Source organism: Lissotriton vulgaris, chromosome 7, assembly GCF_964263255.1.
Source record: "Lissotriton vulgaris chromosome 7, aLisVul1.2, whole genome shotgun sequence".
Lineage (NCBI taxonomy): Eukaryota > Metazoa > Chordata > Amphibia > Caudata > Salamandridae > Lissotriton > Lissotriton vulgaris.
Window position 1 is genome coordinate 1,413,529,117 of NC_141695.1, and position 12,909 is coordinate 1,413,542,025.

At 44.8% G+C, this 12,909-nt stretch overlaps 2 protein-coding genes across 2 annotated transcripts in view; both read right to left on the reverse strand.

The window, feature by feature from the left end:
* Positions 1–12,909, reverse strand: part of LOC147705746 (uncharacterized) — a 327,579-nt gene that overhangs the window by 204,546 nt on the left and 110,124 nt on the right. The window contains 1 exon segment of the mRNA XM_086929556.1: positions 7,018–7,336. Coding sequence (XP_086785682.1) covers positions 7,018–7,336 — 319 coding nt within the window.
* LOC147705747 (uncharacterized) lies at positions 7,010–8,907 on the reverse strand. The gene has a single exon (XM_086932189.1). The coding sequence runs from the start codon at positions 8,538–8,540 to the stop codon at positions 7,809–7,811; it is 732 nt and encodes a 243-aa protein (XP_086788315.1). The 5' UTR covers positions 8,541–8,907; the 3' UTR covers positions 7,010–7,808.

A 12,909-nucleotide genomic window follows, 5' to 3' on the forward strand; every position in this document is an offset into this window, starting at 1 on the left:
CACTTCACCTTCAAGAGAACGACGACCCACCAACACCAGCAACAGGCCGCCCGCAGAAGCTGGAACAAGATCACAGCAGACCAGCTAGCCACCTCCCTGAGCCAACACCCTCCTGCCAGCTCAGCGAACCCCAGCCAGGCCGCCGACAACATCACGAAGTGGATCAGCAACTGCGCGGACGAACTCGCCCCGCTGAGGACCCCGCCCAGCAGACCCGGCAGCAAGAAGGCCCCATGGTTCACCGACGAACTCAAGAGCTCCAAGAAGAACTGCCGAGCCCTCGAGAAAGTCTGGAAAAGGGACCCGACACCGGACAACAGGACCTCCTACAAACTGGCCACCCGGAAACACCACCAGCTGATCCGCGCCGCCAAGAGAACAGCATTCAAGGACCGGCTGGACAACAACGCACACAACAGCAAGGAACTCTTCAACATCGTGAAAGAGCTCTCCAACCCCAGCGCAGGAAACAACGACATCACCCCATCGCAAGACCTCTGCAACTCCCTCGCCTCATACTTCCACAACAAGATCACGGACATACACAGCAGTTTCAACAACCAACCAACGCACACCACGACCGACCTGCCACCCCCCCCCACCACCACCCTCCACGCCTGGACCCCGATCAGCACAGAAGACACCATCCGCACGATGAACTCCATCCACTCCGGATCACCAACCGACCCCTGCCCTCACCACGTCTTCAACAAGGCCGACGCTGTCATCGCACCCCACCTGCGAGACATCATCAACACATCCTTCGACACCGCCATCTTCCCCGAAAGCTGGAAACACGCCGAACTCAGCGCTCTACTCAAGAAACCAACAGCGGACCCCACCGACCTCAAGAACTACCGCCCCATCTCGCTTCTCCCGTTTCCAGCCAAAGTCATCGAGAAGACCGTCAACAAGCAGATGGCCGCCTTCCTCGAGACGAACGGATCCCTCGACCCCTCACAGTCCGGCTTCCGAGCCAAACACAGCACCGAGACCGCCCTCATCGCCGCCACCGATGACATCCGAGCCCTGATGGACAATGGAGAAACAGCGGCCCTCATCCTCCTAGACCTCTCCGCGGCATTCGACACGGTCTGCCACCGCACCCTAATACGGCGCCTCAGCAACATCGGAATCCGGGACAAGGCGCTGGAATGGATCATCTCCTTCCTCGACGGAAGAACACAGCGAGTCCGCCTACCACCGTACAAGTCAGAGGCCTCCGAAGTCATCTGCGGCGTCCCCCAAGGATCATCACTGAGCCCCACCCTCTTCAACGTCTACATGAGCCCCCTCGCGGCCATCGTACGCAAACACCACCTCAGCATCATCTCCTACGCCGACGACACCCAGCTGATCCTCTCCCTGACCAACAACCCCGCCGCCGCCAGAGCCAACCTGCACGAAGGGATGAAAGAGGTAGCCGAGTGGATGACGACCAGCCGCCTGAAACTGAACTCGGACAAGACGGAGGTCCTCATCCTGGGCTCTTCACCCTCCGCCTGGGACGACTCCTGGTGGCCTCCCGCCCTGGGCACCGCACCCAAACCGACAGACCATGCACGAAACCTGGGCTTCATCCTGGACTCCTCCCTCTCCATGACCAGACAAGTCAACAGCGTCTCCTCGGCTTGCTTCAACATCCTACGCATGCTACGGAAGATCTTCTGGTGGATCCCCTCAGAGACCAGGAAGACCGTCACCCAGGCCCTCGTCACCAGCCGACTAGACTACGGCAACGCCCTCTACGCCGGGACCACCGCCAAGCTCCAGAAGAGACTCCAGCGGATCCAAAACGCCTCAGCCAGACTCATCCTCGACATCCCACGGTCCAGCCACATCTCCGGACATCTGAGAGACCTTCACTGGCTCCCCATCAACAAGAGAATCACCTTCCGCCTCCTCACCCACGCACACAAAGCCCTACACGACCAAGGCCCGAGCTACCTCAACAGCCGAGTCAACTTCTACGCTCCCAAACGCCACCTCCGATCAGCCAACCACGCCCTCGCCGCCGTCCCCCGCATCCGAAGAGCGACTACAGGAGGAAGGTCCTTCTCCTACCTGGCCGCCAAGACCTGGAACTCCCTCCCGTCCGACCTGCGCCTAACCCAAGACCACCTCTCCTTCAGGAAGAAGCTGAAGACCTGGCTGTTCGAGCAGTAGCGGCACCCCCCCTCCCCAGCGCCTTGAGACCCTACGGGTATGTAGCGCGCTTTACAAGTGTCACTGATTGATTGATTGATTGAATATCGACGGGAAAATATTGAGTTACATTAATGCCGCCGCAGAAATATCTACAAGAAGAAATATCGATATCAAAAATATAGTTTGACCAGAATATCGACAGACAGGTAAGTAATATCGATAACAATAATATAGTTGTAATAAATATCGTTTACAAAAGCAAAGTTTACAAAATATCGATTTTTTAATAATTATAAGTAATTTAGTGTTTGTCAATTTAGTATATTTTGTAGCATTTTATTAGTTAATAATGTATTTTATGTTGAATTTAGTGTTAATAGTTCCGTAGCAGGTTGTGGGTTTATAGGGGAATAGGGTGGGAAGTAATTTAAATATATTAAAATAATTGATTAATTAATGTGTTAATTTAATATAAATAGTTTAATTATTATAAGTTAATTAATTTCAATTAGTTAATTGATAATTAATTCTGTTAATTAATTATGTTAATTGTTTATTTAATTTTAGGTGTGTGTACTGGAATTTTTAAGTGAAAATGTAGTGAAGTAATTACATTTTTATTGAATAATTAATTAATTAATGATTAATTAATTATAATTAAATAATTTTTATTTTTAAACGAGTAAATACATTTTAGTTTGTGTTGTGGTGTTTATAACTGTATATGGTGTGAAAGCTGTCCATTAATTAATTATGTAAATATTTTGAAAATACAATACTAATCAATAATAATTAGTAAACATTAAATGCAATTGAGTAATTAATTTTAGGTGCGTAGGTGTTTGTTAATAATAATATATTTAAATGTATCTATTAAATATGTTTATAATCTACATGAAATTTTATACTAAATTTGACAGATGGTTTATTATTTTTTTTGAGTTCCTGCGCTTTCCCTACTGTTGTACCCTGTGGAGTGGGAATAGTAATTTTTATGCCTACGCTATCCAGCGCTTTCCCTACTGTTGCACCCTCTGGAGTGGGAATAGTAATTTTTACCCCTACGCTATCCAACGTTTTCCCCACTGTTGCACCCTTTGGAGTGGGAATAGTAATTTTTACCCCTACGCTATCCAACGCTTTCCCTACTGTTGCACTCTTTGGAGTGGGAATAGTAATTTTTACCCCTACGCTATCCAACGCTTTCCCTACTGTTGCACCCTGTGGAGTGGGAATAGTAATTTTTACCCCTACGCTATCCAGCGCTTTCCCTACTGTTGCACCCTTTGGAGTGGGAATAGTAATTTTTACCCCTACGCTATCCAATGCTTTCCCTACTGTTGCACCCTCTGGAGTGGGAATAGTAATTTTTACCCCTACGCTATCCAGCGCTTTCCCTACTGTTGTACTCACTGGAGTGGGAATAGTAATTTTTACCACTACGCTATCCAACGCTTTCCCCACTGTTGCACCCTTTGGAGTGGGAATAGTAATTTTTACTCCTACGCTATCCAACGCTTTCCCTACTGTTGCACCCTTTGTAGTGGGAATAGTAATTTTTACCCCTACACTATCCAGCGCTTTTCCTACTGTTGCACTCACTGGAGTGAGAATAGTAATTTTTACCGCTACGTTATCCAATGTTTTCCCTACTGTTGCACCCTTTGGAGTGGGAATAGTAATTTTTACCCCTACGCTATCCAGCGCTTTCCCTACTGTTGCACCCTTTGGAGTGGGAATAGTAATTTTTACCCCTACGCTATCGAACGTTTTCCCTACTGTTGCACCCTCTGGAGTGGGAATAGTAATTTTTACCCCTACGCTATCCAACGCTTTCCCTACTGTTGCACCCTCTGGAGTGGGAATAGTAATTTTTATCCCTACGCTATCCAGCGTTTTCCCTACTGTTGCACTCAGTGGAGTGGGAATAGTAATTTTTACCCCTTCGCTATCAAATGTTTTAACTAATAATATTTTTTATATTTTTATTAAATATATGTATTATTGTTGTTATATAATTTTATGTGTTAAATATATGTATATGTACACATTTATTAAGTTTATAATTAAAACATTTAGTTAATTTGTTATAAATAGTTAAAATATAAAAGTAATGTAATGTATTTTGTTAATAATACTTATATTTTTTAATAATTTAATGTAATTTTAATTAATTTAAAAAGTCGATATTTTTAACATCTATATTTATTACATCGATATTTTTGAGTAGATATTTATGTACTTACCTGTTTAGGTATAGGGAGTCGATATTTTTGTAAACAATATTTATACAACTATATTTTTGTCAACTATATTTTTGTAATCAATATTTTTGTAATCAATATTTAAACACCCTACCCATAAGGTGACCCAATATCCAATTGGAGATGTACCTAGGGTACATGGAGTCCATTTTAAAGAGAGAGCAGATAGCCTGGGGCCCTGATTAGCAGGATCCCAGGCCAACTAAGTCGAACACCAGCTAAACACTAGGCAAAAAATCTGGGATAGCCATAGTCAGGTATCCACCTTCCTACAACAGCCCTTGGTCCAACCGAACACCCAGGTTTTTTACTACCTGCTTAGGACTGGGAACGGGGCCCAGATCTAATGGCCACCAGTCCGGCGACCACGGTAATGGGGCTTCCCCAAACAGCATAACCTCAGTTTTCCCTACATTACACTGCAGGAAATTCGAGGCATCCATCGAGACACAGCCCTCATACCTTATGAGAAGGAGTGCTTAACTGCCGCAGTCAGGGTCTGAAAAGGGAAGAGCAGCTGAGTATCGTTAGCGTACGACACGGGAATGAATCCGTAAGATCTCATAAGGTCAGCCAGGGGGGCCACATACACGTTAAAAAGCGTGGGACTTAAACACGAGCCCAGTGGTACCCCTTTGATGAACTCCACAGGTGCAGAACGGAAGGAACCCAAACTGACACTCTGCGAGCGGCCAGATAAAAAACTCTTCAGCCAGGACAGGGCCATACCCCTAACCCCTACCTCCTGCAAACGACTGAGCAAGATTTCGTGCGATATCGTGTCGAAAGCTGCGGACAGGTCCAACAGCACCAGAATCACAGAGCTCCCCTTATCCTGTGACATTCTGATGGTATCCGTCACAGAGAGGAGCGCCGATTCCGTGCTATAGTTGGGCCTGAATCCGGACTGGGAATGATCTAAACCTCCAGTTAGCTCAATGAAATTCGACAGGTGGATATTGAGATGCTTTTCCATTATCTTGCTCGGGTATGGAAGGAGAGATATGGGGCGGAGGTTGGATAAGTCCGTCCAGGGAAGAGTAGAGTTTTTACGGATGGGATTTACAAGAGCCTTCTTCCACTCCTGTGGTACCTGACTCTCAGCCAGAGAGAGATTCACCAAAGTCTGGATCATAGGACCAAGAGAATTGCCCAAGGAAGAAACAATTCTGGCAGGAATAAGATCTAAAGGGGATCCTGTCTTAATTTGGCCTATTAGTGTCTCGATGTCACCCTGACTTACTGCTGGAAAGGCCCTAAGTGTGGTGGAATTGATGGTCCGGGAATAATATGGTGGGATGGGGGGCAGTCCATAGGGTTTGTTGTCTTGATGATTTTATCATAAATCATCTCTATTTTACTACTAAAAAAGAGAGAAATGTCATCACATAATGATTGTGAGGATGAGTGAAGACTTTCACAAGCTGCAGGTTTAGTAAAGGATTGTAGAATCCGATATAATACCTTAGAGGAATTGCCTGCCTCAGTTAGTTGCGAGGCGATGTAGTTTTTTCTGGCCAATCTAATGTTTTTATGATATATAAACAGGACAATATATTAAACATTTTTATCTTCCTCAGAGTGAGTTTTTCTCCAGGCTTTTTCTAACTTTCTACAAGCCTGTTTGTCAGACCGTAGTTGATCAGTATACCACGCCTCTTGACAGGACGTAGGGCGCTGTCTACATAATTTCATGGGAGCCAGAGAGTCAACCACAGTTAAAATGGCAGAATTGAACTTAGATAGGGCCAATTCGATGTTGTCGGAGGCTGTAATAAGAGGCTCGACTAGTGCCTTCTGAAAATCATCTGATGTCACTTTGTACTATTGTCTACGCCAAAAAGGAGGAGGGAAGGGCCATTTACTAGGTTTGTCCAAGCCCAGCAGGGAGAATTCAATAACAAAATGGTCTGACCAATTCACCTGAGTAGAGGGGCGACATACAATCTTAGAGGAGTTAGAAAAGATCATATCCAATGTGTGGCCTGCCAGGTGGGTTGGACCTTTGTTGTGTTGTGTAATCCTAGTATGGGTAGGTCCGCCAGAAAAGACAAAGTCTCCGGATTATTAGGGAGGTCGTCATGCACATTAAAATCCCCTAGAAGTAGAAAATTGTTTCCGGATTTAAAATGCGGGGCCAATATTTCAACTAGGGAGAGGGCAAAATTGGCACTCTGCCCTGGTGGGCGATAGACCACAGCCCCCTTCCAGTGGGCTTTAGACGGAGTATTGATCCTAAAGATCATAATTTCCATCATGGGGGTACTCCTTTGTTCCAAAATAGAAACAGTAATCCCCTCTTTATGAATAATAGTAATGCCACCATCTGTTTTAACACGTCTGTCTAGCCTTATCATTTTATATCCCACAGGGATACCCAGGGTAATTGTAGGGACCATGTGGGGTTTCAGCCAAGTCCCTGTCAGGAAACATAACTCAGGCTGTGCGGTGGAGATGAGATCCCAAATTTCTTTGTGGTGTTTAGGTAGGGAACGAGTGTTATATAATAAACTGTTCCACCCATTCAGCGAGCAGATTTCTCCCCTGTGACACCCAACTAGACATTTTTTCCTCCTTTTTCTCTTTTTTTTCACCTGTAGATCACCTGATTGCTTTTGATGTATTGTCGTCTCTTCTTCCTCTCTTTCACTGAGTTGTAGGTCACACAAATTCTTCAGAAACAATGGCCCTTCTTCGTCTACTTCTTTTACTTGTTGGACACCTAATTCTTTTTTAGATGTTTCCTTATTGCCACCAACTAATTCCTCCAATTTGTCCTCCTGTTGGTAACAGGGTCCATGGTGAGTTATATCGCCTAACTCTTGATGGTCATCTTGTTCCCCTGGATAGAGTTCCTCCTTCCCTTCATGTTGTGGATCTGCTCCTTTCTTGTGAGAAAGTTTCATTTCATCATCCAAACTACCCTGCACATTTTCAAAGCCATCTATCGTTACCCACAAGTTAGTCACCATGCCCCGATATCTTCCTCGTTTTTTAGCAAGATTTCCACTTCCTGCAGGTTATCTGGTTCTCCTTGAGATGCAGCGTCATCTCCATCATAATGTATGTCAGCCTGTTGCTTTTGAACGATGATTCTTCTTTCGAAGTGGTCTTCGTTTACCTGCCCAGGGAAATGGTTTGCCATTGGCTTCTCTTTTCGCTCGGTCATTGTTAGCGGCTCCTGTTTTGTGACAAATGCTCTTGAATGGTCTACTATCAAACCTATCATCCTGACCTCGTCATCTACATAAATTTCCTCCCTGTCCCTCTCCTCACTACCCTCTCTGACTATGTTCTTTCTCATCTGTCTTCTGTTCAAGTCTATCTATGGCCTTTCCCTCCATGTTCTGCTCCCTCATTGCAGAATTGGATGTCTGTGGAGGTTCTTCTTCCTCGTTATTTCCCCTCTCTAGCCAACACCCTGCCATCACTAGACAACGTGGTAATTACCCAGCTGTCACATTCATCCACACCCTTCTCCTCGAGCATTAGCCTCTCTGATCTCACCTCATCCTGCAGTGTAAGAGTTGAACCAACATTACCTTCTTCCTCCACATTCTCCATAAACCTCTCCTTCCTGATCTGCTCCTGCAGTATGACAGTGACTTTCTGTTGAAATTCCTCTCTCTTCCCATCCTCTTCTTCCATGGATCTCTCTGATGTCAAACCATCCTGATGTGCGAGAGTTGAACTCGCATGAGATTTTTCTTCTTTATTCACCACAAATGTCCTCTCTGTGGCCTGCCCGAACAGTCTGACAGTGACTTTCCATTGAGTTTTTTCTGTCTCTTCCATCTCTTCATTCATGGGCCTCCCAGTTCTGTCTCCTTTAATGCCCCTTTGCAGTCGTGTGAAAGTGGACCTATCTTGAGGTTCTTCTTCACTCTCCAGGCTCTTACGCTTCCGAGATATTTCCTCCTCTCTCTCTACCACCATGACCTCTTCCTGCTCTGTTTCAGCAGCTTTCTCATCAGGTACTCTCTCCCTCTTTTCCTCAGCCACAGATTCCTCTTCCCTACCACCCTCCTTCCATGTGACAGTGGTTCGTCTTTGAAGATCTTCCACTGTATTCTCATGCTCTTCTTCATTCTTTGAGCTCACTTTTCTTTCTTCCTCCTTGTCCTTCATGCGCAGTGTGGCATTAGATCTCCAAAGCTATTCTTCATTCTCATTTGCCACACTCTTAGGCCTCTCTTCACTGTTTTTCTCTCTGTCCTCCTCTTGATCTGTTACAGCCACATCAGTAACCCAAGATGAACCATGGTGCTGATATTCACATAGGAATAATTAAGATTTGCCCATCACACACTCTAGATGAAAACACAGAGTCTGTGGCAGATGTCTGAAGGGTTAATGAGGGACTTACTCATAAGAGGTGCCACTGTTGCTTTGAATAACTATTAATAGGTAAGGGTTGGGTGTGTCTTGGTGAGATGGCAGACCTGAGTAGTTAAATGTTACACTTATTTGTCTATCTTCAACTGTAATTAACTTGCACCCCACCCTCCCCTTTCCCAAACACATTCAGTGATAGAGAAGAGTATAGTAAAGAGTTTGAGTGTTGAGTGAATTAGATCTGCAGTTTCAGCCGAGTGTGTTTGTCTCATGACTAATCTGTGTTATCCTGTGTTCTTTGGTGGAATCTGGAACACACTGCGTGCGAGCCAGATTCCACAGAAGGACAGTTGGCTCAGGCTTTATTACATGACATCTATCTTGTTCCTTCTTATTAATAAAATAAGAAAACCTACTTCGTCATCTTGTCTTCATTCAAGAGGAAACGTAACACTGGCGACGAGGATGGGATTGTAGAATGATGGATAAGAGTGTTGAAAGAACATAACCCAGAGGATACAAGCCTGAAGCCCTGCATAGTATGCAGATCAAGAGACGGTTGGCATTGGTGAGTGATTAATTCGGCTGACATTTATGCCGAGTACTTGTCTCGCGACCCCCGAGGCAAAGCTGGAAATCCCGGAATTCCGACCTTCATGCGGTGAGACTTTATTGATTTTAAATCTAAATCATCTTTGGCACAGCGCTGAGAGTCGCGCTCTGGACCCCTCTTGCTCGCGTTGTCTCATGAGCGCCTTCTACGTAATTCACGCATGCGCAGAGACTGATAATGGGAGTCTTCACACTTGCCATGTCAGACAAGTGTTTCTAGGCAACAGAACGTTTACGACGCTTCGCGCTGAAGGCAACTCATTTACATGTTGCTTAGCGCTGATGTCATAATCAGTGTTGCCTAGTACCGATTAACTGCCTGTTTTTTTTAAGGATTATTTCTGACACAGAGATACAATTCAACACGTGTGTCTATGCATTTCTTTCTCTGATAGCACACGCAACTTTTTTTCTAAGTGGTTTCAACTGGACATTTTTGCCGATACACACTTCAGTGTGTCATTTAATTGTGTGTCAACAATATTTAACGCTGACACACACGGCACGGGCAATACATTTAAAAACATTTTTTTAACATAGCATTTTTATCTTTATTTTCCACAAAATCTCAATTCATAGATGGAAAGCTTCAATGCTCCTCCTCCATTTTTAGCTTCACCAGGAGAACCTCCTTTAGAATGGAAACAATGGAAGCAAGCTTTTGAAGCTTATTTGGAAGCAATTGGAGGTGATGATTACACCGATAAACGCAAACTTGCCATTTTGAAACATTCTCTAGGAGCCGAATGCACACAAGTTTTAAGTCATCTGCCTCCAATACCAACTGATAATTCCAGTGATGAAGATACGGATGTTTATGAAAATGCTATTAAACAACTTGACAAGCAATATATAAAAAAAATGAATGAAGTGGTTGCTCAACATACATTTTTAAGTAGACAGCAACTATCCAATGAACCCATTGACACGTTTGTCAACGACTTAAGAATTTTGGCTGCAAAATGTAATTATCAAAATTTTCATGATCAAATGGTAAGAGATCAAATGGTACATGATGTTGCGGATGCCAAATTACAAGAAAAGTTACTCTCTGCGCAAGATTTAACTTTGTCCAAAGCCCTTGATATTGCTCATCGTTTTAAAGACATGAAGTTAGGTATGAAGGAGTTGTCAGAAAAAAAGAATCTTACGTCTGAAATACATTCTGTAAAAATAAAAAATTGTTGAAAATTTACCAACAAACCTGCTACTTCTGAAACTAATACTGAAAGAAAAGAATATATTTGCTTTAAGTGTGGATCTCCAGGACATTTAGCTACTGATAAACGTTGTCCGGCTATAAGTCAAGTATGTAGATATTGCAAATCTAAAGGTCATTATGCCAGAATGTGCAGAAATAGAAATACATTTAGAAACAAAAATGTAGAAATTCAAAGTCTGAAAATGTTAATGAAGTTAACAGTGACACTGATGAACCTGAATATTTATTGACTGTATACGAAATTGATGATACCAATAAGGATGCACCATTTTGTATGTTACAAATAGGCAACAGAAGTATAGAAGATATGGCCAACTCTGGCGCAAGACACACTTTAATTGGTGATGAATGGCTAATGGAATTTCCTGACAGATCTCTGCTTCCACCTGACATCAAATTAGTAGGGTATGGGAAGAAACCAATTGATGTTTTGGGTTATTTTACCTCTGATCTTTCTTTTAAGGATAAAACCATATTGGCTAAATTTTATGTGGCGAAAGAGGGATCTTGTCTTTTGGGTTGGCCACAACAACGAGACTTGATGATTAATTTAGATCCCAATCATACCGAGCAAGTTTTGGGCTATTATTCAGGTTACTAACGATGTCAAAACAGATTGGGAAAAATTGTTTCCAAAGGTATTTTCCTCCCAGTTAGGTTTATTAAAAAAGTTTGTGCACAAAATTATATTAAAACACAATGCCATCCCTAAAGTTCATAAGGTCAGAAACATTCCATTGTTGTTGAGAGATGCTGTTAAAAAGGGATTGGAAAGACTTTGTCAATTAGATGTTATAGAGGAAATTGAATCTTCCGAATCGCTTTTGCCAGTGGTTGTAGTACATAAACCCAATGGTAAAGTTAGACTATGGGCTCGATTCCGATCCGGTAAAAAAAATCCCCCGTACGATTCGTATTCGTAGCCGTTTCCGTACGACTCGTAAACACACCGTACGACCCGGCGAGTACGATCCGGACCGGGTGATCAGGACGCTATTCGTACGGTCCGCGTCAGGTAAGGGCGATCCGTACGGAAAAGCGCTCAATCACATACACACTGTACGCCGCGTACCCCCCATGATCGCCGGGGTACGCGCCGTACCCCTGCGATCATGTGGGGTACGCGGCGTACACCCAGCGTACATGGGGTGCGCACCGTACACCCACCGTACGCTGGGTGTACGCCGCGTACCCCACATGATCGCTGGTGTACGGCGCATACCCCACATGATCGCTGGTGTATGGCGTGTACCCCACATGATCGCTGGGGTACGCCGCGTACCCCGGCGATCATGGGGGGTACGCGGCATCCCGGGGGGGGGCGTTCTGTACTTGTTTCGGCACGAACTATGCGTTTGCGGCTGTTTCCAGCTCCCGTAAAAAAAAGGGTTGTACGTTGCGTACCCGACACGAATCGTACTTGCTGGGTCGTAAAAACCAGCCGCGAACCGTAGTGATGTCACGTACAGCGGGTTCCGAGTGGGACTCGTACGGATATTTTAGTCGTACGGAGTCCTGTACGACTCGTACGGTCTTTGGCTCCTGGTACGTATCGTACTTCGTCGTACGTACGGGGACGTGTACGGGTACGATTCGTACGGGGAAAATTGCTCCGTACGACGATTCGGAGCGCATTTTACCGGATCGGAATCGAGCCCAATGTGTGGATATGAGAGATCTGAATTCCAATGTTTGGGTTGACAGACATCCACTGTTAGGAATCGGGTTAGTCCCTTTTTTATGATCATGCCTTGACATCACATGACAAAGGAAGTAGGATAAAAGGTGGTCCTACCTTTAGTTCGATGCTTGATATTGCCAGTGTTTGGATTCCTACCCTGGTTGTTGGCTGCTGTTTGTTGCTGTGCAGAGATTTTTCCTGCTATTTCAAAACCCCTTTTTTGCCTTATTTTTACTCACGGGCTCGTGAGAAGGGTTTGCTTTTCCCTATCCCGGCTTTTCTCCTATTTAGTCAGTTAGGCTGTGTTGGGTTACCGGGTTTCCCTTTCCTTATCCCCGTCCTATTTTAGCCCCAGCACTTTTTCCCTTGTTTTGGTGTGTTCGGGGGCTCCCGTTCACACTCGCGTTGCACGGAGATATTTTTCTCTCGTGTTGATGAAAGAAGCAACGCGGAGGTTAGACGAAGCTTCGGCGGTTTCAGCGCGTCTTTGCTGGGACTGCTCCTTGCTTCGTTTTGTGCGGAAGTGACGTTTTGGGTCACTCCGCGAAGGCATTGCTGGATTGTTTTGGGGCTTCCGAAAGGTTTTTCTCTGTCCCTGTCCCTCGGGTTAAAAACGAAGGGTTTTTTTTAGGCGGTGGCAAGTACCA

Coding starts and splice junctions, on each gene's coding strand:
- LOC147705747 (XM_086932189.1), bottom strand. CDS start 8,540: ATGAAGGACAAGGAGGAAGAAAGAAAAGTGAGCTCAAAGAATGAAGAA.